General features: G+C 62.8%; 1 protein-coding gene and 1 long non-coding RNA gene across 2 annotated transcripts; both read left to right on the forward strand.

The window, feature by feature from the left end:
- Positions 1–24,915, forward strand: LOC127033078 (collagen alpha-1(V) chain-like). Its single transcript, XM_050920884.1, has 7 exons — positions 1–89; positions 17,152–17,319; positions 18,333–18,543; positions 20,533–20,695; positions 22,281–22,445; positions 24,405–24,506; positions 24,862–24,915. Exons 1-7 carry the CDS (start codon positions 14–16, stop codon positions 24,913–24,915), a joined length of 939 nt encoding a protein of 312 aa, XP_050776841.1. The 5' UTR covers positions 1–13.
- Positions 10,921–11,856, forward strand: LOC127032775 (uncharacterized). The gene is made up of 3 exons (XR_007768916.1): positions 10,921–11,031; positions 11,160–11,234; positions 11,358–11,856. It is a non-coding gene; the product is annotated as an uncharacterized LOC127032775 (long non-coding RNA).
- Positions 24,916–25,149: the final 234 nt, after the last annotated feature.

Below are 25,149 nucleotides of genomic sequence, written 5' to 3' on the forward strand. Positions count from 1 at the left end.
GCCCCCCTCGGCCATGGCCCGCGCCAGGCGCCCCCGGGTCCCCGGGCTGCTGCCTCTGCTCCTGCTGCTGCCTCTGTGCGCACGGGCAGGTACGGTGGGGGGGGGAGAGGGGCGCAGGGGGGTGCTCGGGGGTCTGTGTCTGGGGCTCAGGGAGGGCACGGGAGGTCTGTGTCGGGGCACGGGGTGCTCGGGGGTCTGTGTCTGGGGCTCAGGGAGAGCACGGGAAGGTCTGTGTAGGGGCGCAGGGGGGTGCTTGGGGGTCTGTGTTTGGGGCGCTGGGAGGGCACGGGGGGTCTCTGTGTTTGGGACCAAGAGATCAGGACCAGGGTCAGTGTCCTGCTCTGTGCCGGGTGTATGTGTGTGTGTGTCTGTCTCTGGGACGCAGTGTCGGGGGGTGTCCCTGCCCTGGATGGGGGGATCAGGGGCTGTGGTAGGAGGTCAGTGCCTAGTTCAGGGCTGGCATAGGGGGTGTCAGTGCCAGGGGACAAAGAGGGGGCAGAGGCACTGTGGCTCTGGCATGGTCCCCTGGAGCCCAGGCTAGGGTTAGGGGACAGGCGGGTGCCAGGTTTGGGGTCTGGGTGTGTGAGTGGAGACTCGGGCAGGCCGGGGGTGGGTGGGTGCCCGGTGTCCAGAGGGGGGATGGGTGGGGGAATGGGGAAGGCAGGTCTCAGCTGTGACAGCTGAGCCCCAGGGAAGGGGTGTCCCTCCCTGTCACCCAGCACCCCCCATTGTGCTTTGCGGAGCTGCCAGCAGGTGGCCAGAGAGGGCTGGGGGCCCCAGCTGGGGTGATGTGGCAGAAACAGCACTTCTCCTCTGGGCATCACGGCAGATCCTAGGGACAGGCACTGGGGGCATGGGAGGACAAGGGGACAGGCACTGGGGGCAGGGGGTTAAGGGGCAGGAGGGTCAGAAATTCAGGGGATCTGAAAATGGGGGCCTGAATTTGAGGGTTTAGGGACAGCCTGGATTTTAGGGCAATGAGAACTGGATGAAGGCATCATGGAGTGGGGGGCAGGGAGAGGTCAGGAATTTGGGGGGTACACTTCTTCCTTTTTATTCCACCTCCAACTTTAGCCCCCCCAACTTGTTATGGGGGAGCCTCCCCCAGGCTTGGGGGTGGATCTTTGGCAGCAGGGGGCTGTTGGGGTTTCTCTGGCATCAGAGGCAAAGTGGGGATGTCTCAGGTATTGGGGGGCTCTGGGAGAGGGAATTGCTGGCTTGGGGGCACAGGGGGTTCTCTGGTGCCATGAATCCAACCCTGTTTATCCAGCCTCCCCCCACCCGGACTGGTTTGGACTGAAAATGGGGGATCCGCCCCCTCGACCTGTCCGGGTTTGCCTCATTGCCTGCGTGTCCTGCACCCCTAGAGCCCCCATTGCCCATGTGGTCTGTGTCTCCCAGAGCCCCCCATTGCCCATGTGTCCTGCATCCCCCAGAGCCCCCCATTGCCTGCATGTCCTGTACCCCCCCATGTGGCCTGCGCCCCCCAGAGCCCTCCATTGCCCATGTGGCCTGTGTCCCCCAAAGCCCCCTGTTGCCCGCATGTCCTGTGTCCCCCAGAGCCCCCCATTGCCCATGTGTCCTGTGCCCCCCAGGGTTCCCCATTGCCCATGTGGCCTGTGCTCCCCCATATGGCCTGTGCCCCCCATTGCCCATGTGGCCTGTACCCCCAGAGCCCCCCATTGCCCACATGTCCTGCGCCCCCCAGAGCCCCCATTGCCCGTGTGGCCTGCACCTCCCGGGCCCTGCTAACACAGAGGCTCTTTGTGCTGGGAACAGGGCGGGAGTGTGCGCTGGGCTGGGCGCGGGGGGTTTATTTATCTTTGGGCTGCGGCTTCCCCCAACCCCCTGCCCCGCCTGGCCTGCGCTGAGCCAGAGCCGCCTCCCCTGTGTGTGGGGATTTATAACCCTTGGGAAGTGAGTGCAGGGCCCCACTGTGCCCCCACTGCACCCCCCTCCCCTGCTGAGCCCTGCACCCCGCAATCTCCCCCTGCTCCCCCGTTCCCATATTCTTCATTCCCCCTGCACCCCCCCTTCACTCCCCTACTCTCTTCACAGGGTTGACTCCGGGATGGGAGGGGTGGACTCACGGGGTCTCTGTGTTACTGGGTTGGGGCTGGTGGGGGGGCTGCATGTGCCTGGTCCGCACCGTTCTGGCCCTGTGTTGTGTGTGTGTGTGGATTGTACAGTTCTGTCTCCCCACAGGGTATGTGTGTGCACTGGTGTGTAGCTCTGTGTGTGTTTCATACAGTTGTGTAGTTGTGTTTCCTGCCACAAGGGGTGTGTGTGTGTTGTGTGTGTGAGTGCGTATACTTTTGTCCCCGTATCCCCACCCCCCAGGTTGTGTGTGTAGACAGTTGTGTAGTTGTGTCTCCCCCTGGGGGAATGTTGGTGTGGGTGTGTAGTGGTGTCTCTCTGTTCCTTCACACACCCGCTGTGTACCATTTTAATCTCCCTCCCCCCATCACCCTTACCCAGCCCAGATCACGGGGCTGCTGGGAGGGGGGTTAGTCCCACCATTTAGCTGGGATGGCCCCTGCAGGGTGTGGGGGGGCGATTCCCGGGGGGGCAGGGAGGGGGGTCCCTTCGGACAGACGGGGGAGTAGTAACTGGCTGGGAGGGGGCAGACATAGTGAGGGGGCATTGGGAATGGCTGGGGGGAGGGGCAGATGGGGGGCTGTAAGGAGGGATATCACCCCCCCACACTGGTTGTGGGGGCTGTAAGGAGCCCCCACCTCCTTCACAGGCCTCAACTTTCCCTCTCTCTGAAACATTTTTTCTTTCTGTGATTCCCCCACCCCCGTCTCTCCTGCCAACAAAGAGGGGGATCCTGGGGGGAAGGAGAATGGGAGCAGGGGGAGTGTTGGGGGTATCTGTGGGTGGGGGAGGAGGGGGAAGCAGGGTGGGGAATGAGAAGGGCGAGGGGCTGGGTAGGGCCCACGGTGGCAGCATGGGGGGACCCAAAGCCAGCTGGGTGCGGAGAGGGGGCAGCAGCCGGGAAGGGAGGTAGCAAGTCCCGATCTCCCCCGGACCTCCAGTGTCTGGGCCCTTCCTCTTCCCCCCCCCCCCCCGAGCCCCAGTGTCTGGGCCCTTCTCCTCCTCCTCCCCCAGGGCCCCCAGTGTCTGGGCCCTTCCTCTCCTCGCCCCTCGGGCCCCCAGTGTCTGGGCCCTTCTCCTCCCCCTCCCCCAGGGCCCCCAGTGTCTGGGCCCTTCCTCTCCTCGCCCCTCGGGCCTCCAGTGTCTGGACCCTTCCTGTCCTCTGCCCACGGACCCCCAGTGTCTGGGCCCTTCCTCTTCCCCCCCCCCCCCGAGCCCCAGTGTCTGGACCCTTCCTGTCCTCTGCCCACGGACCCCCAGTGTCTGGGCCCTTCCTCTCCCCCCCCCCCAACCCCCAGTGTCTGGGCCCTTCTCCTCCTGCTCCCCAAGGCCCCCAGTGTCTGGGCCCTTCCTCTTCCCCCCCCCCCCGAGCCCCAGTGTCTGGGCCCTTCCTCTTCTCCTCCCCTGGACCCCCAGTGTCTGAGCCCTCTCCTCCCCCCCCCGGACCCCCAGTGTCTGGGCCCTTCCTCTCCCCCCCCCCAACCCCCAGTGTCTGGGCCCTTCTTCTCCTCCTCCCCCAGATCCCCAGTGTCTGGGCCCTTCTCCTCCTCCCCTCCCCAGGACCCCCAGTGTCTGGGCCTGTTCCTCTCCTCCCACCCCGACCCCCAGTGTCTGGGCCCTTCCTCTTCTCCTCCCCTGGGCCCCCAGTGTCTGAGCCCTTCCTTTCCTCCTCCCTCCCAGACCCCCAGTGTCTGGGCCCTCTCCTCTCCTCCCCCCCCGGGCCCCCAGTGTCTGGACCCTTCCTGTCCTCTGCCCACGGGCCCCCAGTGTCTGGGCCCTTCCTCTTCCCCCCCGGACCCCCAGTGTCTGGGCCCTTCCTCTCCCCCCCCCCAACCCCCAGTGTCTGGGCCCTTCTTCTCCTCCTCCCCCAGATCCCCAGTGTCTGGGCCCTTCCCCTCCTCCCCTCCCCAGGACCCCCAGTGTCTGGGCCCTCTCCTCTCCTCCCCCCCCGGGCCCCCAGTGTCTGGGCCCTTCCTCTCCTCCCCCCCCGGGCCCCCAGTGTCTGGGCCCTTCCTCTCCTCCTCCCCCCCGGACCCCCAGTGTGTGGGCCCGTCCTCTCCTCCCCCCCTGACCCCCAGTGTCTGGGCCCTTCCTCTTCTCCTCCCCTGGGCCCCCAGTGTCTGAGCCCTTCCTTTCCTCCTCCCCCCCGGACCCCCAGTGTCTGGGCCCTTCCTCTCCTCCCCCCTGGGCCCCCAGTGTCTGGGCCCTTCCTCTCCTCCTCCCCCCCAGACCCCCAGTGTCTGGGCCCATCCTCTCCTCCCCCCCTGACCCCCAGTGTCTGAGCCCTTCCTCTCCTCCTCCCCCCCCAGACCCCCAGTGTCTGGGCTCTTCCTCTCCTTCCCCCACCCCCGGACCCCAGTGTCTGGACGCTTCCTCTCCTCCCCCCCTGACCCCCAGTGTCTGGGCCCTTCCTCTCCTCCTCCCCCCCGGACCCCCAGTGTGTGGGCCCGTCCTCTCCTCCCCCCCTGACCCCCAGTGTCTGGGCCCTTCCTCTTCTCCTCCCCTGGGCCCCCAGTGTCTGAGCCCTTCCTTTCCTCCTCCCCCCCGGACCCCCAGTGTCTGGGCCCTTCCTCTCCTCCCCCCTGGGCCCCCAGTGTCTGGGCCCTTCCTCTCCTCCTCCCCCCCAGACCCCCAGTGTCTGGGCCCATCCTCTCCTCCCCCCCTGACCCCCAGTGTCTGAGCCCTTCCTCTCCTCCTCCCCCCCCAGACCCCCAGTGTCTGGGCTCTTCCTCTCCTTCCCCCACCCCCGGACCCCAGTGTCTGGACGCTTCCTCTCCTCCCCCCCGGGCCCATGTCTGGGCCCGTCCTCTTCTCCTCCCCCACAGACCCCCAGTGTCTGGGCCCTTCCTCTCCTCTTCCCCCCTCCAGACCCCAGTGTCTGGGCCCTTCCTCTCCTCCTTTTTGTTTCTTCTTTCATTCCCTGTTAGCTCTTCTCCTGTTCATTCCTTTTCTGAATCCTCCCCCGTCCCCACTTTTCCTTTGGGCCGCCCCCCGGCCCCTCCCCCTCACTCGCTCTAATTACTGTTTGGGTTTCCGGGCGGAAGCTGGACCAGCCCAAAATAGACACTGCAGAGTCAGGCCTCCAGATCGGCTGAGCCCACCCGGTCGGGGCAGATTCAGGGTGGGGTCCGGCTGGGGCAGATCCAGGGGGGGTGCTGGGGGTCTGGCTAGGACAGATACAGGGGGTGTTGGGGGTCTGGCTGGGCAGATCTGGGGGGGTTCCGGGGGTTTGGCTGGGACAGATCTGGGGGGGGGGCTGGGGGGCTGGCTGGGATGGTCCCACCGGGTTGGAGCTGGACCCGATGAAGGATCATCCCCCACGTCTTTCCCTGCTGCCTCATCTCCACCCACAGCCGCAGCCGCAGCCCTTCCCATGTCTCCAGACCATCCTTTCTCATGCGTGGCCCTCCAGTTATATAACCCCACAGAGGTACCAGGGACCTGCAGCTCATGGGAATGTGTATCCTCCCCTGATCTCTAGAACCCAGAGTATCCCTCCATTCATCGCTCCACCTGCTGTTCCCTCCATCCATCCCCATCTCCCATCTGTGCTTCCATCCCTTCATGTATCCCTCAGGTCCATCCCTCCCTCTCCAGATCCCATCTGTGCTTCCATCCATCCATGTATCCCTCGCTTCCATCTCTCCCTCCCTCCCTCCCCGGATCCCATCTGTGCTTCCATCCCTCCATATATCCCTCGCTTCCATCTCTCCCTCCTTCCATCCCCAGATCCCATCTGTGCTTCCATCCCTCCATGTATCCCTCGCTTCCATCTCTCCCTCCTTCCATCCCCAGATCCCATCTGTGCTTCCATCCCTCCATGTATCCCTTGCTTCCATCCCTCCCTCCTTCCATCCCCAGATCCCATCTATGCTTCCATCCGTCCATGTATCCCTCGCTTCCATCTCTCCATCCCTCCATCCCCAGATCCCATCTGTGCTTCCAACCCTCCATATATCCCTCGCTTCCATCTCTCCCTCCTTCCATCCCCAGATCCCATCTGTGCTTCCATCCCTCCATGTATCCCTTGCTTCCATCCCTCCCTCCTTCCATCCCCAGATCCCATCTATGCTTCCATCCATCCATGTATCCCTCGCTTCCATCTCTCCCTCCCTCCATCCCCGGATCCCATCTGTGCTTCCATCCCTCCATATATCCCTCGCTTCCATCTCTCCCTCCTTCCATCCCCAGATCCCATCTGTGCTTCCATTCCTCCATGTATCCCTCGCTTCCATCTCTCCCTCCTTCCATCCCCAGATCCCATCTGTGCTTCCAACCCTCCATGTATCCCTCGTGTCCATCCCTCCATCCCTTCCTCCTCAGATCCCATCTATGCTTCCATCCATCCATGTATCCCTCGCTTCCATCTCTCCCTCTCTCCATCCCCAGATCCCATCTATGCTTCCATCCCTCCATGTATCCCTCGCGTCCATCCCTCCCTCCCAGGGGCGACTATAGGCACCAGCAAAGCAAGCACCTACTTGGGGCAGCCCAACAGGGGGCTCTGGGAGTTGTAGTTCCTTGGTTAGATCCCTGCCTATAGAGCCAGCCCTGGAGCAGGGAAATAACTACATTTCCCAGCATTCCCTTGGCCACTACCAACTAGAAAGGAAGGAGGGGGACCTCATGCTGCAGCGTGCTGTGAGTGGAGAGTGGTAGGGACCATACTGTAACATTCAAAAAACGGGACACTCCAGGGGGAGAGAAGGAAGCCCCACCCTGCCCCCATCCACTCCCTCCGACTGCCTCCCACAGAAACCCCAGCCCATCCAGCACCCCCCCCGCTCCCTGTCCCCTGATCACCCCCTCCCGGGACCCCTGCCCCTAACTGCCCCTCAGGACCCCACCCCCTATCTAAGCACCCCCGGTCCTTGTCCCCTGATTGCCCCCTCCGGGGACCCCTGCCCCTAACTGATCCTTGTCCCCAACTGCCCCCTCCTGAGAACCCCCCAACTTCCCCCCAGGACCCCACCCCCTACCTGTCCCCTGACAAACCCCTGGGACTCCCATGCCTATCCAACCGCTGCCTGTCCCCTGACTGCCCCCCCGAACCTCCGACCCATCCAACCCCCCCGCTCCCTGCCCCTGACTGCCCCCCCAAACCTCCACCCCATCCAACCCCCCTGCTCCCTGTCTCTTGACTGCCCCCCCGGAACCCCTACCCCTTCTCCAACCCCCCAGCCCCCTTACCGGGCCACTCAGACAAGCGTGTCTGGCTCCGCGCAGCTCCAGACACGCTGCTGCATACGTGCTGCCATGCTCCCCCGCGGAGCCCATAGCCCCTGCCCCCCACCAGCACCTGCCTTCCAGATTTGAACACCTCCAAATTCAGGAGTGCTCAAGCTCAGTTTGGGCAGCTGTTACTTCATTCTTCCCAAATCAGATATCCTGATCCACTGTAACTTGCTGAGAAGAAGTAGGATAAAATGGAGCAAGAAATGCTTCCCCGTGGTTATTAGGGCTGGAATTGCTATTTTCAACAGCCAGTGCCTTTGTGTGTTTGTTTGTTTAAAAGGAAGACAGTGCTATTGCACTGGCGAATTCCCCAGAGAAAGAAAGAGTGGAACAAAAGAATAATAAAGGCACCTCAGCTTTTCCTCGTTCATGTAGGACAGTCTGATAATCTGCATCCAGAGATCCTCCAGTCACACAAGCTGAAAATTGTTCCACTTTACTGCAGCTCTAACCATATGGGAGCCAATCCTGTCTGTGCTCTGTGTACGTCCAAAATTCCTGCTGAATGACCCACCCTGAGAGCGAGTTACCAGTGACCCAGGGCTGGGGTGCAAGGAGGGTGCAGGTGGGGGGGGGAGAGCTGAGGGCTGGGATGGCAGGAGGTGTGGGGAGGCACTGGTGGGGGGGAACGGGAGAGCCCAGGGCTGGGGCTGTATCTGGGTGGGGGGAGGGCACTGGTGGGGGGGAAAGGGGGAAGCCCAGCGCTGGGGTGGCAGGGAATGTTGGGGTGAGAGCCAGGGCTGGGGCAGCAAGAGGGTACAGGGGGGGCCCAAGGCTGGGATTGGGGGCAGCCAAAATTTTTTTTGCTTGGGGCAGCAAAAAACCTAGAGTCGGCCCTGCTCCCTCCCCAGATCCCATCTGTGTTTCCATCCCTCCATGTATCCCTCGCTTCCATCCCTCCATCCCCAGATCCCATCTGTGCTTCCATCCCTCCATGTATCCCTCACTTCCATCCCTCCATCCCCAGATCCCATCTGTGCTTCCATCCCTCCATGTATCCCTCACTTCCATCCCTCCGTCCCTCCATCCCCAGATCCCATCTGTACTTCCATCCCTCCATGTATCCCTCACTTCCATCCTTCCCTCCCCAGATCCCATCTGTGCCTCCATATATCCCTCGCTTCCATCCCTCCATCCCTCCCTCCCCAGATCCCATCTGTGCCTCCATATATCCCTCGCTTCCATCCCTCCATCCCCAGATCCCATCTGTGCTTCCATCCCTCCATGTATCCCTCACTTCCATCCCTCCATCCCGAGATCCCATCTGTGCTTCCATCCCTCCCAGGGCCAGCCCCAGGCCCCAGCGCACCAAGTGCGTGCTTGGGGCGGCATGCCACGGGGGGCGTTCTGCCGGTTGCCGGGAGGGCCACAGGCGGCTCCGGTGGACCTCCCTCAGGCGTGCCTGTGGAGGGTCCGCTGGTCCCGCGGCTCCAGCGGGTGGCAGAGCACCCCCCATGGTGTGCTGCCGTGATAGGGGCGGTGAAATGGCTAGAGCCGGCCCTGATCCCTCCATGTATCCCTTGCGTCCATCCCTCCATCCCTCCCCAGATCCCATCTGTGCTTCCACCCATCCATGTATCCCTCGTGTCCATCCCTCCCTCCCTCCACCCCAGATCCCATCTATGCTTCCATCCCTCCATGTATCCCTCACTTCCGTCCCTCCATTCCTCCCTCCCCAGATCCCATCTGTGCTTCCATCCCTCCATGTATCCCTCGCGTCCATCCCTCCATCCCTCCCCAGATCCCATCTGTGCTTCCACCCATCCATGTATCCCTCACTTCCATCCCTCCCTCCCCAGATCCCATCTGTGCTTCCATCCCTCCATGTATCCCTCGCTTCCATCCCTCTCTCCCTCCACCCCAGATCCCATCTGTGCTTCCATCCCTCCATGTATCCCTTGCTTCCATCCCTTGCTTCCACCTTCCCCAGATCCCATCTGTCTGCTTCCATCTCTCCATGTATCCCTTGCTTCCATCCCTCCCTCCCCATATCCCATCTGTCTGCTTCCATCCCTCCATGTATCCCTCACTTTCATCCATCCCTCTCTCCCTTCCTTGCTCCTAAGGTGTCATCCATTCCATTCTTCTTGCATCACCATCCCTCCATTTCCATACTTCACTCAGTATCTATCTATCTATCTATCTATCTATCTATCTATCTATCTATCTATCTATCTATCTATCTATCTATCCCCGTGGCATCTGGTCCTTTGCAGCCCCCAGCCCCAGGGTATTGCAGCTCCTCTGCTCATTTCTTTAGTTCTCCAAGACAATCCACCCCCACCCTGCCCTGAGTGTTGTAGGGGTTGGTTGCCCCCCAGTGCCAGGCAGGGTCTCCCCTGCTCCCTCTACAGGAGGCCAGTTGGGTTGTACTGGCTGGAGGAGCTGGGTAGGAAGAAGTGGGGTAGAAACCACAGCTGGGTGGGGCAGGGGCAGCGGGAGGTCAGGGCCACACAGATTGGGGCTGCAGGGAATGGGCCCAGGACACCTGGGTTCTATCTGTGCCTCTGGGGTCGGGGGTGGAGTCTATCGGATCCCCAAACCCAGCTCTGTGGGGTATTAATAACCCCAGGGTACCATATTCCCCCCTCTTTGTCCTTAGTTAAAATCCCTCACCCACTTTGCACTGTTATACTCAGCTTTCCGTGCTCCTGCCTAGAGTTGGCTGCATTGCACTGTATGTAGAAGTCCCAGTGTGGTCTCTCCCTTATTCCAGTGCAGCCCAACCCCTGGGTCACTGAGAGCCCCACCTGGACTTTGGGGGTCAAGCCAGGAGATGGGAAAGCTATCAAGGATTGGGGACCCTGTCTGAGCTGCCCCTCTTCTCCTCATCTGACTGTGAAAGCAGCAGCCCCTCCCACACAAGCCTGCTGGTGAGGGTCTGAGGGATAAGCAGGTAGGGGAAGAGTTAGGGGTACATGGTTTGAACTTCGGAGGGAGTGGGGTAAATAGCTGGTCTCTGTGCTGGGGGGGATGGTACATCTGTGGTTCTCAGAGCACTTTGCAATGGGGCTTTATCCCAGACAGGGAAACAGGCACAAAAAAGGGAAAGGAGTTCCCCCTTAGAGAATAGAACCCAGGAGTCCTGGTGCCCAGCCCCCCGCTATAACACACTGGACCTGACTCCCCTCCGACAGCCAGGAATAGAACCCACGAGTCCTGGGGGGTGGGGTGAGTCGTGTGTGCGGTGCCGAGGGGGCTGGTGGCAGCGGGTGGCCAGGGTGTGATGCCCCTGGGGCTGGGGCCGGCAAAGCAGTATGAATGGCTCTCTCAGTGCACTGATGTCTGGTGGCCCAGCCAGCGGCCTGTGGCGGGAGCCGTGCGCTCCTGTGGTTTGTCAGCCGCTGTCCTGACCCCTGGGGCCGTGGGCGGCAGAGAAAGGGGCCCTTCAGCCCCCCACTTCCAGCCCTGCCCCACCTGGCCTGGGGGGCTGAGAGCCTTTCACACAGCACCGAGCTGGGGGAGAGGAGCGCTCACCAAGGGGTGGGGGTGGCTTTCTGTCTGCCCCGCGCCAAGTGGCTGTCTGTCTGTCCATCCACCCCAGAGCCTAGTGTCCCAGCGTGTCCCTCTGTCCTGGCTGTCCCCAGGTCTCACTGTGGGTGTCTGTCCCCATCCCCTGGGTCCCGCTGTCTGTCCATCTGGTTCCATGTTCCCACTCTCCTGTCTGTCCATCCCTAGGTCCTAGTGTCTGTCCCCCCGGTCTGTCCCCAGGTGTCACTGTGGGTGTCTGTCCCGTCCCCTGGGTCCCACTGTCTGTCTGTCCATCTGGTTCCATGTTCCCACTCTCCTGTCTGTCCATCCCTAGGTCCTAGTGTCTGTCCCCCCAGTCTGTCCCCAGGTGTCACTGTGGGTGTCTGTCCCATCCCCCGGGTCCCGCTGTCTGTCTTTCCATCTGGTTCCAGGTACCCACTCTCCTGTCTGTCCATCCCTAGGTCCTAGTGTCTGTCCCCCTGATCTGTCCCCAGGTGTCACTGTGGCTGTCTGTCCCGTCCCCCGGGTCCCGCTGTCTGTCCATCTGGTTCCAGGTTCCCACTCTCCTGTCTGTCCATCCCTAGGTCCTAGTGTCTGTCCCCCTGGTCTGTCCCCAGGTGTCACTGTGGGTGTCTGTCCCGTCCCCTGGGTCCCGCTGTCTGTCTGTCCATCTGGTTCCAGGTTCCCACTCTCCTGTCTGTCCATCCCTAGGTCCTAGTGTCTGTCCCCCCGGTCTGTCCCCAGGTGTCACTGTGGGTGTCTATCCCGTCCCCTGGGTCCCGCTGTCTGTCTGTCCATCTGGCTCCAGGTTCCCACTCTCCTGTCTGTCCATCCCTAGGTCCTAGTGTCTGTCCCCCCGGTCTGTCCCCAGGTGTCACTGTGGGTGTCTGTCCTGTCCCCCGGGTCCCGCTGTCTGTCTGTCCATCTGGCTCCAGGTTCCCGCTCTGCTGTCTGTCCATCCACCCTAGAGCCTAGTGTCTGTCCCCCCGGTCTGTCCCCAGGTGTCACTGTGGCTGTCTGTCCCGTCCCCCGGGTCCCGCTGTCTGTCTGTCCATCTGGCTCCAGGTTCCCGCTCTGCTGTCTGTCCGTCCCTAGGTCCTAGTGTCTGTCCCCCCGGTCTGTCCCCAGGTGTCACTGTGGGTGTCTGTCCCGTCCCCTGGGTCCCGCTGTCTGTCTGTCCATCTGGTTCCAGGTTCCCAGTCTCCTGTCTGTCCATCCCTAGGTCCTAGTGTCTGTCCCCCCGGTCTGTCCCCAGGTGTCACTGTGGGTGTCTGTCCTGTCCCCCGGGTCCCGCTGTCTGTCTGTCCATCTGGCTCCAGGTTCCCGCTCTGCTGTCTGTCCATCCACCCTAGAGCCTAGTGTCCCAGTGTGTCCCTCTGTCCTGTCCCCCAGATCCCGCTGTCTGTCTGTCCATCTGGCTCCAGGTTCCCACTCTGCTGTCTGTCCATCCCTGGGTCCCAGTGTCTGTCCCCAGGTAGCAGTGCTTGTCTCTGTCCCCAGGTCCCTGCCTGTCTAGCCAATCTCCCCCTCCCCCCGAATGGGGGGTATGTATCCCCTCTGTGTGGGGTCCCTGTGCTCTGGGCAATAGGAATATCCCCCCTCCCCCCGAAAAGGATCCCAGAGCACTGTCGCCTGCTCTCTGGGGACCCAGCCTTCCTGAAATGCAGCCACCTCTGGGGTGGGGGGCACAGCAGCCAGATCTAGCACTGGGGTGTGTAGGGGAGGGGGAGAAACAGACACCAGGGCACCAACCCTGATTTTCTGGTCGGGGGTGGGGGGTGGGATCAGAAACAGGATCCTATATGCGGGGGTGTGGGGGCTATGGGGATCAGAGTAAGGGGGCAGAGTGGGGGCAGTTGGTGGGGGGAGGCAGAGCCAAGGTCCAGGGTGGGACTCTGTGGGAAGAGTTGGGATCTTATACAGGAGGGGTGGAGGGATGGAGGGGGGACTCCTATCCATGGAGGCTGCTGGGGGACGGGGGTAGCTGACACTGGGGAGGGTCTGTCTTAGCAGGCAGTGGAGCTGGGTGTCCTGTATAGGGTCAGCAGCCCCAGATACCAGCATGTCTCTCAGTCTGTCCCTGCCCTGGCAGCAGGGTGCTCTGGTGGTGGGGGGCACTGGGGGCTCTGCTAGTCCCTCCCTGGGGCCTGGGAAGAGCCAGTGTCAGCTGGAATATAGAGGATGCTGCTGGGTCCTTGTTTTGGTGACCTGCTGGTGTGGAACTGGGGCACGCTGGGTCCCCCTGGGATGGAGCCATAGAGTGGGCATGCTGGGTCCCCCCTGGGATGGTGGGGGCCAAGCGCTGCCAGGGATGGAGCCATGGGGTGGGCACACTGGATCCCCCCTGGGATGGAGCTGTGGGGTGGGAGTGCTGGGTCCCCCCTGGGATGTGGAGCCCAAGGGCTGCCAGGGATGGAGCCGTGGGTTGGGCGTGCTGGGTCCCCCCTGAGATGGAGCCATGGGGTGGGAGTGCTGGGTCCCCCCTGGGATGTAGCTGTGGGGTGGGTGCGCCAGGTCCTCCCTGGGATGGTGGGAGCTAGGGGTATGTTGGGAGAGAGTTGAGGGATGTGGGAGGGGAGCACTGGCTGCCCCGTGGGATTGTGGCCCCGAGGCATTCTGGGATGGCTGGCATGATCTGTGTAGTGGTGGGGTTGGGTTGGCTGTGACTTGCGTGACCCGGGATCAGGAAAGACGGACAGACAGGGCCTGACTAGGGGAACAGGACAGACACGGTGTGATCAGGGGAACAGGACAGACGGACAGACACGGCGTGACCGGGGGAACAGGACAGACACGGTGTGATCAGGGGAACAGGAGAGATGGACAGACATGGCGTGACCGGGGGAACAGGACAGACACGGTGTGATCAGGGGAACAGGAGAGACGGACAGACATGGCGTGACCGGGGGATCAGGACAGACGGACAGACATGGCGTGACCCAGGATCAGGATAGACACGGTGTGACTGGGGGAACAGGACAGACACGGTGACCTGGGAACAGGAGAGACGGACAGACTCAGATAGTGGCTGGATTCTCAGGAGCGGAGGCCGAGGCCGCTCAGCTCCGACTGGTTCGGGGCAGAGCCTCCTGCACATCCCCAGCAGATGCTCAGGGTCCCGTGCCCCAGAGATCCCCCCCATAGGGCTGTGCAGGAACTCTGCCCCCCACTCCTCTGGGCCGTGCAGCTGTGGGGCTGGTGCCTGGGAGTAGCAGGTGCAGGGCGAGGAGCTAATCACTTTCCCAGGTCCCTGGCAGGTCCCTGCGTCTTGCTGCAAATATGTCTTGTCTCCGCCAAGCCTGCAGCAGGGCCATGGGAAGGGGGGCATGGCCAGGGGGAGCCAGGGCAGCTGCCGGGGGAGCTGTGGGTTGTGCGGTCACCGGCAGGATCAGGTGACCCTGTCCGGTCCCAAGCCCCCACATGGCCCCCCATGCTGGGGAGCTGGTGGTTCAAACAGAGGAAGTGACTCATATAAAGGGCCTATTCTCTGCGGCCCAGTCCGCTCCCCCTGCCCCCCACTTCCTCCCTTCTGCCCCTCTCCACCTGCCCCCTACTTCTCACCCTCTGCCCCTCCCACTGGTTCCCACTTCCCGCCCTCTGTCCCTCCCCCTGACTTCCCGCTCTCCTTCCCTCTGCCTGCCCCCACTTCCGGCCCTCTGCCCCCTCATCTCCCCTACTTCCCCTGCCCCTCATGTCTCCCCTCTGCCTCTCTCCACCTGCCCCCCATGTCCCCTCCCCTCTGCCCCCTCTTCCTGCCCCCACTTCCCCTCCTCTTTGCACCCTCCTCCCCTGACCTCCCACTGTGACCTCTCTGGCCCCTCTCACTCCACCTGACCCCCCCATTCCTGCTCCTCCTCCACCTGAACAACCCCCTCCCCTGACCCCGACCTAACACTGTGACCCCTACACCAGAGCCCTCTCCCTCCTGCCCGTCCTGCTCCTGGCCCTTCTCCTCTCACTTCTTTCTACAGCCAATATCCCCCCTTGACCCCCACCCCCTCTTCCTCTAGTGTCTCCTCCCTCAGACTCCCCCCCCCTGCTCCAGCCCTGGCTCTGGGGCTCCCCTCCCCCATTCCTGCCCCACCCCTCCCCAGGGAGTTGTGCTATGCAGCCCTAATGGCTTTTCCTCGCGCCCGCCTGGCAGCCAGAAGAAAAGTATCTCTGTGCAGCTGGCATGGCCTAGCTGCCAGCGCTCCTGGCTGGGGCTGGGCCAGCGCCAAGCTTGGCGGGGGGCCGGGAGACCCCGAGTGGGGACATGGCTCTGAGATGGGCCCTGAGTGTGTGTGTGTGTGGGCTTCGATCCTCTCTACCAGGGGCTAATGTTCCCCTCCCCTGCCAGTTCTCTGGTGCTGCGAGCTTCCCCACAACAATGCCCCCAGCTGGGGAGTCTGGTGCTGCAAACTTCCCTGGAGCAGTGCCCCCAGCTGGAGATCTCCCAGTGCTGTGAGCTTCCCCCTGGCAGTGCCCTGCGCCAAGGGCTCTGGTCTGTCTCACTGTGTCCTGCTGGGGATATTAATGGATGCCAGATTCCGAATGGAACAAGGACGGGGGAGGAATGGGGCTCCCGCCTTCACATCAGGGCCGTAAACTTGGGGCTGATGAGAAACCCAGATGGAGGCTGGATGGGAAAATGGGAGAGGGGGACAGGTGTGGAGAGAAGCAGACAGAGAGGGGTGTGTGTTGGGGGGTCAGCAACGGCGCAGTACCCCCTGAGCACCCTGCCTCCAACCCTGCTCCATCACCCCCACCCAGGGCAGCCCCTGCACTTGGGGGGGAAGTGCCCCCACCCGGCAGGCACTGCCCACCCTTGACCGAGCGAGCCGGCCTGGGCTCCCCCTTGTGGCCAGTGTCCGGGGGGGGGGGGAATTCCCTCAAAAGGATCCTGACTCCAAGAGGCCGGGGTGGTGATGGCTCCTTTGCCTCTGTTTTTCCAGCTGTTCCCTCAGGAACCCGTCTTGTCTGGAGGGAGGGTCACCTGGACCATGTCCCCATCCGTCTGAGCGCCTCTGCGCCACCCCCCCGCTCCCCTATGCAGATGGCCTTGCTGCCACCCATCACCCCTCGCCCCTGGCTGGGAGGGGTCGGCCCCGCCTGAGGTGTGGAGCGTGGGCAGGGGGGTGGGCCATGAGCCAGGCATGGCTGCAGCTGATGGCTTCTGCAGACTTGTTTTTGTTCAGAGTGAAATACTGGGCCCAGCTGAGAGGGGGCGCGGGGGGCGGGGGCAGCCTGGGAGTTGCATGCAATTGTGAAATGGGCTCTGTGTGGCTGTGAAGTGGGGCGTGTGTGTGTGTAATTGTGATACCTGTGAGCCACTGTGCTATGGGGTATGTGCAACTGGTGATTGTGAGCTTGTGGTGGGTGCATCTGTGAGGCAGGGTGTGTGACTGTGACTGACACAGGGGGAGGGCGCCGTTGTGTGGCGGGGTGGTGTGCGATTTGTGATGAGGCGGCTGTGCTTGTGGAATGGGCCATGGTGAAATGGTGCATGTGTGTGCGAGACAGCGTGCGTGCGGTGCTGAAGCAGGCTGGGTGCCTGCTGCTGGCAGGGGGTGCGTTCTGTGCATGCGATGCGTAGTTGGGTGGGATTGTGGGGGGAGGGGCTGTGTTTGGGCAGCAAAGGCTGTGTGCCTGGGAGGGGGTGATTGCGAGATGGGGTGTGTGAGTGAACTGCTGCCCCCTTTGCTCTGAGTGTGTGTGTGTGTGTGTGTGTGTGTGTGTGCGTGTGCCACGTGTGTATTTCCCTTGGACCCTCCACACCCCCTCCCCCGCCAGCTGGGAACAAAGACACTGTTGATTGGGTCTGAAAAAGCCCGTCTCTGTGAGTGTCCCGGGAGGGGAGACTGGAATTTGGATAGAGCTGGCCAGCGCACCTGAGGGGACCCCTACCCCCTCCCCAGTCCTGCTAGTCCTCCCTGCTTCCCAGCCAGGGCCCCCCTGCCCTGAGCCCCAGCCAGGAGTCCAATAGTTGGCCTCCAGTGCACCTGGGCAGGGGGACCCGATCTCCTCACTCACGGCCAGCCCCCCTTAGCTGTCCAGACACCCACTTCCATGCAGCCAGGCCTGCCCGCTCTGGGAGTGTTCCTCCACCATCTGCATCCCCGACCTCCCCCAGCTCAGCCCCCAGGGCAGAAGGACTATCTCGGGGAAGGGGATTCATAGGTTGGGGGAGGCTGAATATGGAGATGGGAATCACAGCTGGAGGGGGGGACCCTGGTAGCTGCGGGGGGGCAAGTGAGTTCATGTGATCCCAGAACTGGGGAGCTCTGTGTGGCTGGGGAGGGGGCCCCTGTCGGGGAGGTGGGGACTGTTTGCAAAGCTTTGCCACCACCCGCCCCCCATGTCCTACAGCAGAGCCAGTGGACGTGCTGAAGGCACTGCAGTTCCAGGCCCAGCCGGATGGTGTGCGGAAGACGATGGGGTTCTGCCCCGCCAGGCGGGCAGGGATGGGGCCGGATGTGGCCTACAGGATATCACGTCAAGCACAGATCAGCGCCCCCACCAGGCAGCTCTTCCCAGGTACTGGGCCATGCGCCCCCCTCCCGCATGGGATAGTCCACCCCCTCCCTGTCCTGCGGCGTGTTCCCCCTCCTTGTGTCCTCCATCAGCCGTGCCCTTCCCACGGCCCACGGGCGTTGTTCCCACAGGCTTCCCCCGCCTCTGTGGCTGGTCCCACACCTCCCAGCTCCCAGCATGGTCCCGTGCCCCTAGTGGAACGTTCCTATATCCCCCTTGGCATGTTCCCGCACTCATCTGTGTCCCTGGTGGAACATTCCCACGCCCCCTTGGGATGTTCCCACACCTTCCATATCACTAGTGGAAAATTCCTGTGTGTCCACCTCCACTTTCTTACATCCTCATTGGGATGTTCCCACAACTCCCGAGTCCCTAGTCTAGTGGAACATTCCCATGCCCCCTTGAGATGTTCCCAAACCTCCTGTGCCACTAGTGGAACATTCCCACGCCCCTCTTGGGATATGCTCACACCTTCCATATCACTAGTGGAAAATTCCTGTGTGTCCACCTCCACTTTCTTACATCCCCATTGGGATGTTCCCACAACCCCCGAGTCCCTAGTCTAGTGGAACATTCCCATGCCCCCTTGAGATGTTCTCAAACCTCCTGTGCCACTAGTGGAACATTCCCACGCCCCCTTGGGATATGCTCACACCTTCCATATCACTAGTGGAAAATTCCTGTGTGTCCACCTCCACTTTCTTACATCCCCATTGGGATGTTCCCACAACCCCCAAGTCCCTAGTCTAGTGGAACATTCCCATGCCCCCTTGAGATGTTCCCACACCTCCTGTGTCACTGGTGGAACATTCCCACGCCCCTCTTGGGATATCCCTGCACCCCCACCCCCATGTCCGTAGTGGAACATTCCTACACCCCCATTGGGACGTTCCCACGCCCCCCCCTCCTGTGTCTCTAGTGGAACATTCCTACATCCCCCTTTGGCTGTCCCTGCACCCCAGTGTCCTGCCCCCCGAATGGCCCCGTGGGGTCCCACAGCCCCGGTGTCTCCCCAGGGAAGTTCCCGGAGGATTTCTCCATCATGGCCCTGGTGAAGGCCAAGGCCGGGAGCCAGGCGTTCCTGCTCTCCGTGTACGACCAGCACGGCACCCAGCAGCTGGGCGTGGAGCTGGGGCGCTCGCCCGTCTTCCTCTACCAGGACCAGAGCGGCCGGCCCGCCCCCGAGGACTACCCGCTCTTCCGGGGCATCAGCCTCGCTGACGGCAAGTGGGTACCCCCTGACCCCTGACCCCTGACCCCCCACCCCGCCCCCGAGGGCTACCCGCTCTTCCGGGGCATCAGCCTCGCTGACGGCAAGTGGGTACCCCCTGACCCCTGACCCCTGACCCCCCACCCCGCCCCCGAGGGCTACCCGCTCTTCCGGGGCATCAGCCTCGCTGACGGCAAGTGGGTACCCCCTGACCCCTGACCCCTGACCCCCCACCCCGCCCCCGAGGGCTACCCGCTCTTCCGGGGCATCAGCCTCGCTGACAGCAAGTGGGTACCCCCTGACCCCTGACCCCTGACCCCCCACCCCGCCCCCGAGGGCTACCCGCTCTTCCGGGGCATCAGCCTCGCTGACGGCAAGTGGGTACCCCCTGACCCCTGACCCCCAACCCCCCACCCCACCCCCGAGGGCTACCCGCTCTTCCGGGGCATCAGCCTCGCTGACGGCAAATGGGTACCCCCTGACCCCCACCCCCCCACCCCACCCCCGAGGGCTACCCGCTCTTCCGGGGCATCAGCCTCGCTGACGGCAAGTGGGTACCACCTGACCCCTGATCCCCAACCCCCCACCCCACCCCCGAGGGCTACCCGCTTTTCCGGGGCATCAGCCTTGCTGATGGCAAGTAGGTACCCCCTGACCCCTGACCCCCAACCCCCCACCCCGCCCCCGAGGGCTACCCGCTCTTCCGGGGCATCAGCCTCGCTGACGGCAAGTGGGTACCCCCTGACCCCTGACCCCCTACCCCGCCCCCGAGGACTACCCGCTCTTCCGGGGCATCAGCCTTGCTGACGGCAAGTGGGTACCCCCGGACCTCTGACCTCCCACCCTGCCCCCGAGGACTACCCCCTCTTCTGGGGCACCCACCTCGCTGACGGCAAGTGGGTATCCCCTGACCCCCCAGCCTCCCCACCCCGCCCCCGAGGACTACCCGCTCTTCCGGGGCATCAGCCTCGCTGACGGCAAGTGGGTACCCCCTGACCCCTGACCCCCTACCCCGCCCCCGAGGACTACCCGCTCTTCCGGGGCATCAGCCTTGCTGACGGCAAGTGGGTACCCCCGGACCTCTGACCTCCCACCCTGCCCCCAAGGACTACCCCCTCTTCTGGGGCACCCACCTCGCTGACGGCAAGTGGGTACCCCCTGACCCCTGACCCCCAACCCCCCACCCCACCCCCGAGGGCTACCCGCTCTTCCGGGGCATCAGCCTTGCTGACGGCAAATGGGTACCCCCTGACCCCTGACCCCCAAACCTCCCCACCCCGCCCCCGAGGACTACCCGCTCTTCCGGGGCATTAGCCTTGCTGACGGCAAGTGGGTACCCCTGGACCTCTGACCTCCCACCCTGCCCCCGAGGACTACCCCCTCTTCTGGGGCACCCACCTCGCTGATGGCAAGTGGGTACCCCCTGACCCCTGACCCCCAACCCCTGACCCCCAACCCCCCACCCCGCCCCCGAGGACTACCCGCTCTTCCGGGGCATCAGCCTCGCTGACGGCAAGTGGGTACCCCCCGACCCCTGACACCCAACCCCCCACCCCACCCCCAAGGGCTACCCGCTCTTCCGGGGCATCAGCCTCGCTGACGGCAAGTGGGTCCCCCCGACCCCTGACACCCAACCCCCCACCCCACCCCCGAGGGCTACCCGCTCTTCCGGGGCATCAGCCTCGCTGACGGCAAGTGGGTACCCCCTGACCCCTGACCCCCAACCCCCCCATCCCACCCCCGAGGACTACCCGCTCTTCCGGGGCATCAGCCTTACTGACGGCAAGTGGGTACCCCCTGACCCCCAACCCACCCATCCCACCCCCGAGGACTACCCACTTTTCTGGGACATGAACCTCGCTGATGGCAAGTGGGTACCCCCTGACCCTGACCCCCAACACTGCAGCACATGGGTACCCTCTGCCCCCTACACCGACCCTACTCCAACACCTGAGGACTCCCCTTTCCATCCCTGCCTGCTCCCATCAGTGTGTCCGTGTCCCCAGGTGGCACCGGCTGGCGTTGAGCGTGCGCAAGCAGTCGGTGACGCTGATCCTGGACTGTAAGAAGAAGGTGACGCGGCCGCTGCCCCGGGGCCCCCGCCCGGTGATCGACACCCGCGGCATCACTGTCTTTGGCACCCGCATCCTCGACGAGGAGGTCTTCCAGGTACCAGCCCAGCCCACCCTGCGTCCCCCTGCCCACGGGGACCCTGCCTGACCCCCATGTCTCCCCTAAGACTGTGTGTGAGGAATGGGGGGAGGTGCCTGGGGTTGGTTTGGGGGGATGTTGAGGGTTATTTCTGGGTGGGATCACAATGGGGAAGCAGGATGGTATCAGGGTAACTCCTCTTCTTCCCGCCCTTCCTCCCTGTACACACCCCTCCATCTATTCCCCCAATCCATCCATCCTGCCATCCATCTATGCCCCAATCCATCCACAATCCATACCTTCATCCCCACCCTCCTTGCCTCCATCCATCCTCAAACACACCTGTCCATCTACTCAATCCTCCATCCATCCATCCATCTTTGCACACACCCCTCCACTCACCCATCACTGTCCCCCCTCCATCCCCACTTCCCTCCACCCATCCATCCCCACACACCTGTCCATCCATCCACCCATCCTTCCCTCCATCCTCACCTTCCTCCCTCCATCATTCCCCACACACCTGTCCATCCACCCAATCCTCCATTCATCCATCCCTACACACACCCCTCCACCCATCCCTCCCTCCATCCCCACCCTCCTTGCCTCCATCCATCCCCAAACACCTGTCCATCCACCCATCCATCCCTCCATCCCCACCTCCCTCCCTCCCTCCATCCCTACACACACCCCTCCACCCACCCATCCATCCATCCCCAAACACACCTGTCCATCCATCCATCCATCCATTCATCCCTCCATCCCTACCTTCCTCCCTCCATCCATCCCCACACACCTGTACATCCACCCAATCCTCTGTCCATCCCCAATCCATCCGTGATCCATCCTTTCATGCCCTCCCTGCAGCTCCCCATCCGTCTATCCCCCACAACCCATCCGTGATCCATCCCCTCCCACTCCTCCCTGCAGCACCTATCCCTCCCTCTCTGGCCCCTTTCCCCATTGAGGGATATGATCATTCCCCTCTGTTCAATGTTGCTGAGGCCTAATCTGGAGTACTGTGTCCAGTTTTGGGCCCCACACTACAAGAAGGATGTGGACAAATTGGGAAGAGTCCAGCGGAGGGCAAGAAAAATGATTAGGGGGCTGCAGCACATGACTTAGGAGGAGAAGCTGATGGAACTGGGATTGTTTAGTCTGCAGAAGAGAAGAACGAGGGGGGATTTGATAGCTGCTTTCAACTACCTGAAAGGGGGTTCCAAAGAGGATGGATCTAGACTGTTCTCAGTGGTGGCAAATGACAGAACAAGGAGCAATGGTCTCACGTTGCAGTCGGGAGGGGGGGTCTAGGTTGGATATTAGGAAACACTATTTCACGAGGAGGGTGGTGAAGCACTGGACTGGGTTCCCTAGGGAGGTGGGGGAATCTCCTTCCTTAGAGGTTTTTAAGGCCCAGCTTGACAAAGCCCTGGCTGGGATGATTTAGTTGGGGTTGGTCCTGCTTTGAGCAGGGGGTTGGACTAGATACCTCCTGAGGTCCCTGCCAACCCTGATAGTCTATGAGTCTATGATTAGTGTTGGGTGGGGACTCCAGGCCCAGCAGTGCCCGTCCCCCCATCACCCCGTCTGTCTCTCTCTGCAGGGTGACATCCAGCAGCTGCTCATCGCCCCAAACCCGCAGGCAGCCTACGACTACTGTGAGCACTACAGCCCTGACTGCCACGCCCAGCCCCATGCTCCCCAGGCACAGGAGGCGCAGCGGAGACCTGCCAGGCCCGAGGTGAGGGACGTGGGGCAGACCGAGCAGGTCAGGCCTTTGGGTGTGGTCTCGAGGAGGATACTGGGCTGGATGGGCCCAGCAGGCTGATCTTGGGGGGATACAGGGCTGGACAGGCCGGGAGGCTGATCTCATGGGGGATACGAGGCTGGATGGCCTGTGGGGGAGATACGGGACTGGTCGGGCCCGTGGGGCTGATCTAGGGGATATACAGGGCTGGTCGGGCCTGTGGGGCTGATTTGAGGGGGGTTACAGGGCTGGTCAGGCCCGTGGGGCTGATCTGGGGGTATTAGGGTTGCCAGGTGCCTAGTATTCGATTGGAACGCCTGGTCGAAACGGGACCCTGGCGGCTCCAGTCAGAAACACCGACTGAGCCGTGAAAGGTCCGGTCAGCGACACAGCGGGGCTAAGGCAGGCTGCCTGCCTGCTGTGGCTCTGCACAGCTCCCAGAACCTGCGGCATGTCTCCCCTCCGGTTCCTATGCGTAGGGGCGGCCGGGGGGGCCGCATGCTGCCCCTGCCCCAAGCACCGGCCCCACAGCTCCCATTGACCGGGAACCATGGCCAATGGGAGCTGCGGGGGTGGCGCCTGTGGTAGGGGCAGCGTGAAGAGCCACCTGGCCATGCCTCCACATAGGAGCTGGAGAGGAGACATGCCGCAGCTTCCAGGAGCTGCCTGAGGTAAGCACCACCTGGGGCCTCCACCCCTGACCCCCTCCCCAGCACCGCAACCCCCTGCCCCAGCCCTGATTCCCCTCCCGCCCTCCAAACCCCTCAGTCCCAGCCCAAAGAACGCTCCTACACCCCAAACCCCTTATAGCTGGCCCCAGCCCAGAACCCACACCCCCAGCCGGAGCCCTCAACCCCTCTCCCATCCCGACCCACTGCTTCAGCCCAGAGCCCTGTCCCGCACCATGAACTCCTCATCCCTGGCCCCAGCCCAGAACCCACACCCCCAGCCGGAGCCCACAACCCCTCTCCCATCCCGACCCCCTGAGCTGGCCCGGTGAAAATGAGCGAGTGAGTGAGGGTGGGAAGAGTGGGTGACGGAGGGAGGGGGGATGCAGTGAGCGGTGGGCAGGACCTCAGACAAGGGGCGGGCAGGGGGTGGGGTAAGGGTGTTCGGTTTTGTGCATGTAGGATGTTGGCAAGCCTAGGGGGCATATGGGACTGGTTGGGCCCGTGGGTCTGATCTGGGGGGGTTACAGAGCTAGTTGGGCCCCTGGAGCAGATCTGGGGGAGATACGGGACTGCTGGTCCTTTGCTGACATTTTCAGGTGCAAAAGGAAAAAACTTGAAACCTCCCGAGGAGACAATGCCGGGTTCATCTCAACCCCCCACCCCCTATCTGTCCCTCAGATCCCACCCACCCACTGGGACTCTGAACTTACCCCCTAGGGAAACACTGCCAGCTTCATCTCGGGGGCCCAGACCTCCCACCTGCCCTTCATAACTGCTGTCCCCTCAACTGTCCCCCATATGGGGCCACCTGCACCCGTATTCCTAGCATGCCCCGCTCCTTCTCGGGGCAACCCATCCCTCGTGTTCCCAGCATGCCCTGCTCCTTCTCGGGGCCATCCGCCCTCGTGTTCCCAGCATGCCCTGCTCCTTCTCGGGGCCACGCGCCCCTGTATTCCCAGCATGCCCTGCTCCTTCTCGGGGCCACGCGCCCCTGTATTCCCAGCATGCCCTGCTCTTTCTTGGGGCAGCCTGCTCTGGCTCATGGAGGGGTAGGGGGTGAACCCCAGAACTGGAGGTTTAAAGGCACTTCTGCCCTGCCCACTGCATCCCTGCCCTGAGTGGGGGAACTGAGAGTCAGGCCCAGGGAGAGCGAGCGGGGGAGGGGGAGAACTGGGGCAGGGGGAGCAGACAGACCCTTACACCCTGGTCCAGCCCCTGACCCTCCCCCTGCTGTGGGTTTCTATTATGATTGTTTTGTTCTCCTCCTTTTCCCCCTTCCACCATCCTCCCCCCCACCCCCGGCGCCCAGTACTTTGATGAAATGGAGTACTATGAGTACCCCGACTCTCACGGGAATAAGGAGGATGGGAGCGCACCCCTCCCCACGCTTTCGGGGGGCAAAGTGGAGCAGGTAACATGGGGGGGCAGGTTCTGCTCCCCCTCCCACGTCCGTCTGTCTCAGCTCCCGTTGTGTCTGAGTCTCATCCTCTCATGGCAGTGTCGTCCGTCCGTCCATCCATCCATCCATCACTGCTTCATGGCACTCCGAGCAGGGGTGCAGGTGGCACAGGTTGGGGGGGCAGGGAATGGGGCTACTAGTAGGGGGCAAACCATGCCCCCCCCATATTGTAACCTGATGGTGGGGCCTCCGGGGGGGGGCAGAGGGGAGGGAATCCCGATGTGTGCTCCATACACATGGGGATCCCAAGGACAATGAGGGTTCTGGGATGACCCCCGGAGATTTGGGGTGCTCTGTATGTATCCAGGTCCCCAAGGTGGAGAGGCTCCGGGGCGACCCCTGGAGATTTGGGGTGCTCTGAATGTAACAAGCTCCCAGGGACAGAAGGGGTTTGGGGTGACCCTGAGGGATGTGGGGTGCTCCGTACACCAGGGAGTCCTTGTAGCAGCCCCGGCTCCCCGTGAACTCATGCCGTGTGTGTTGTGTTTTCTTTCTGTGCCCGGCTCCCGGTCTGTGTGTGTGTCGCTGCCGCTGCCATCCTCATCCTCACCCTCATCACCTCCATCCTCCTCCTCCTTGCCGTCGCGGCACCAGA

This window comes from Gopherus flavomarginatus, chromosome 12 (assembly GCF_025201925.1).
Source record: "Gopherus flavomarginatus isolate rGopFla2 chromosome 12, rGopFla2.mat.asm, whole genome shotgun sequence".
In the NCBI taxonomy this organism is placed as follows: domain Eukaryota; kingdom Metazoa; phylum Chordata; order Testudines; family Testudinidae; genus Gopherus; species Gopherus flavomarginatus.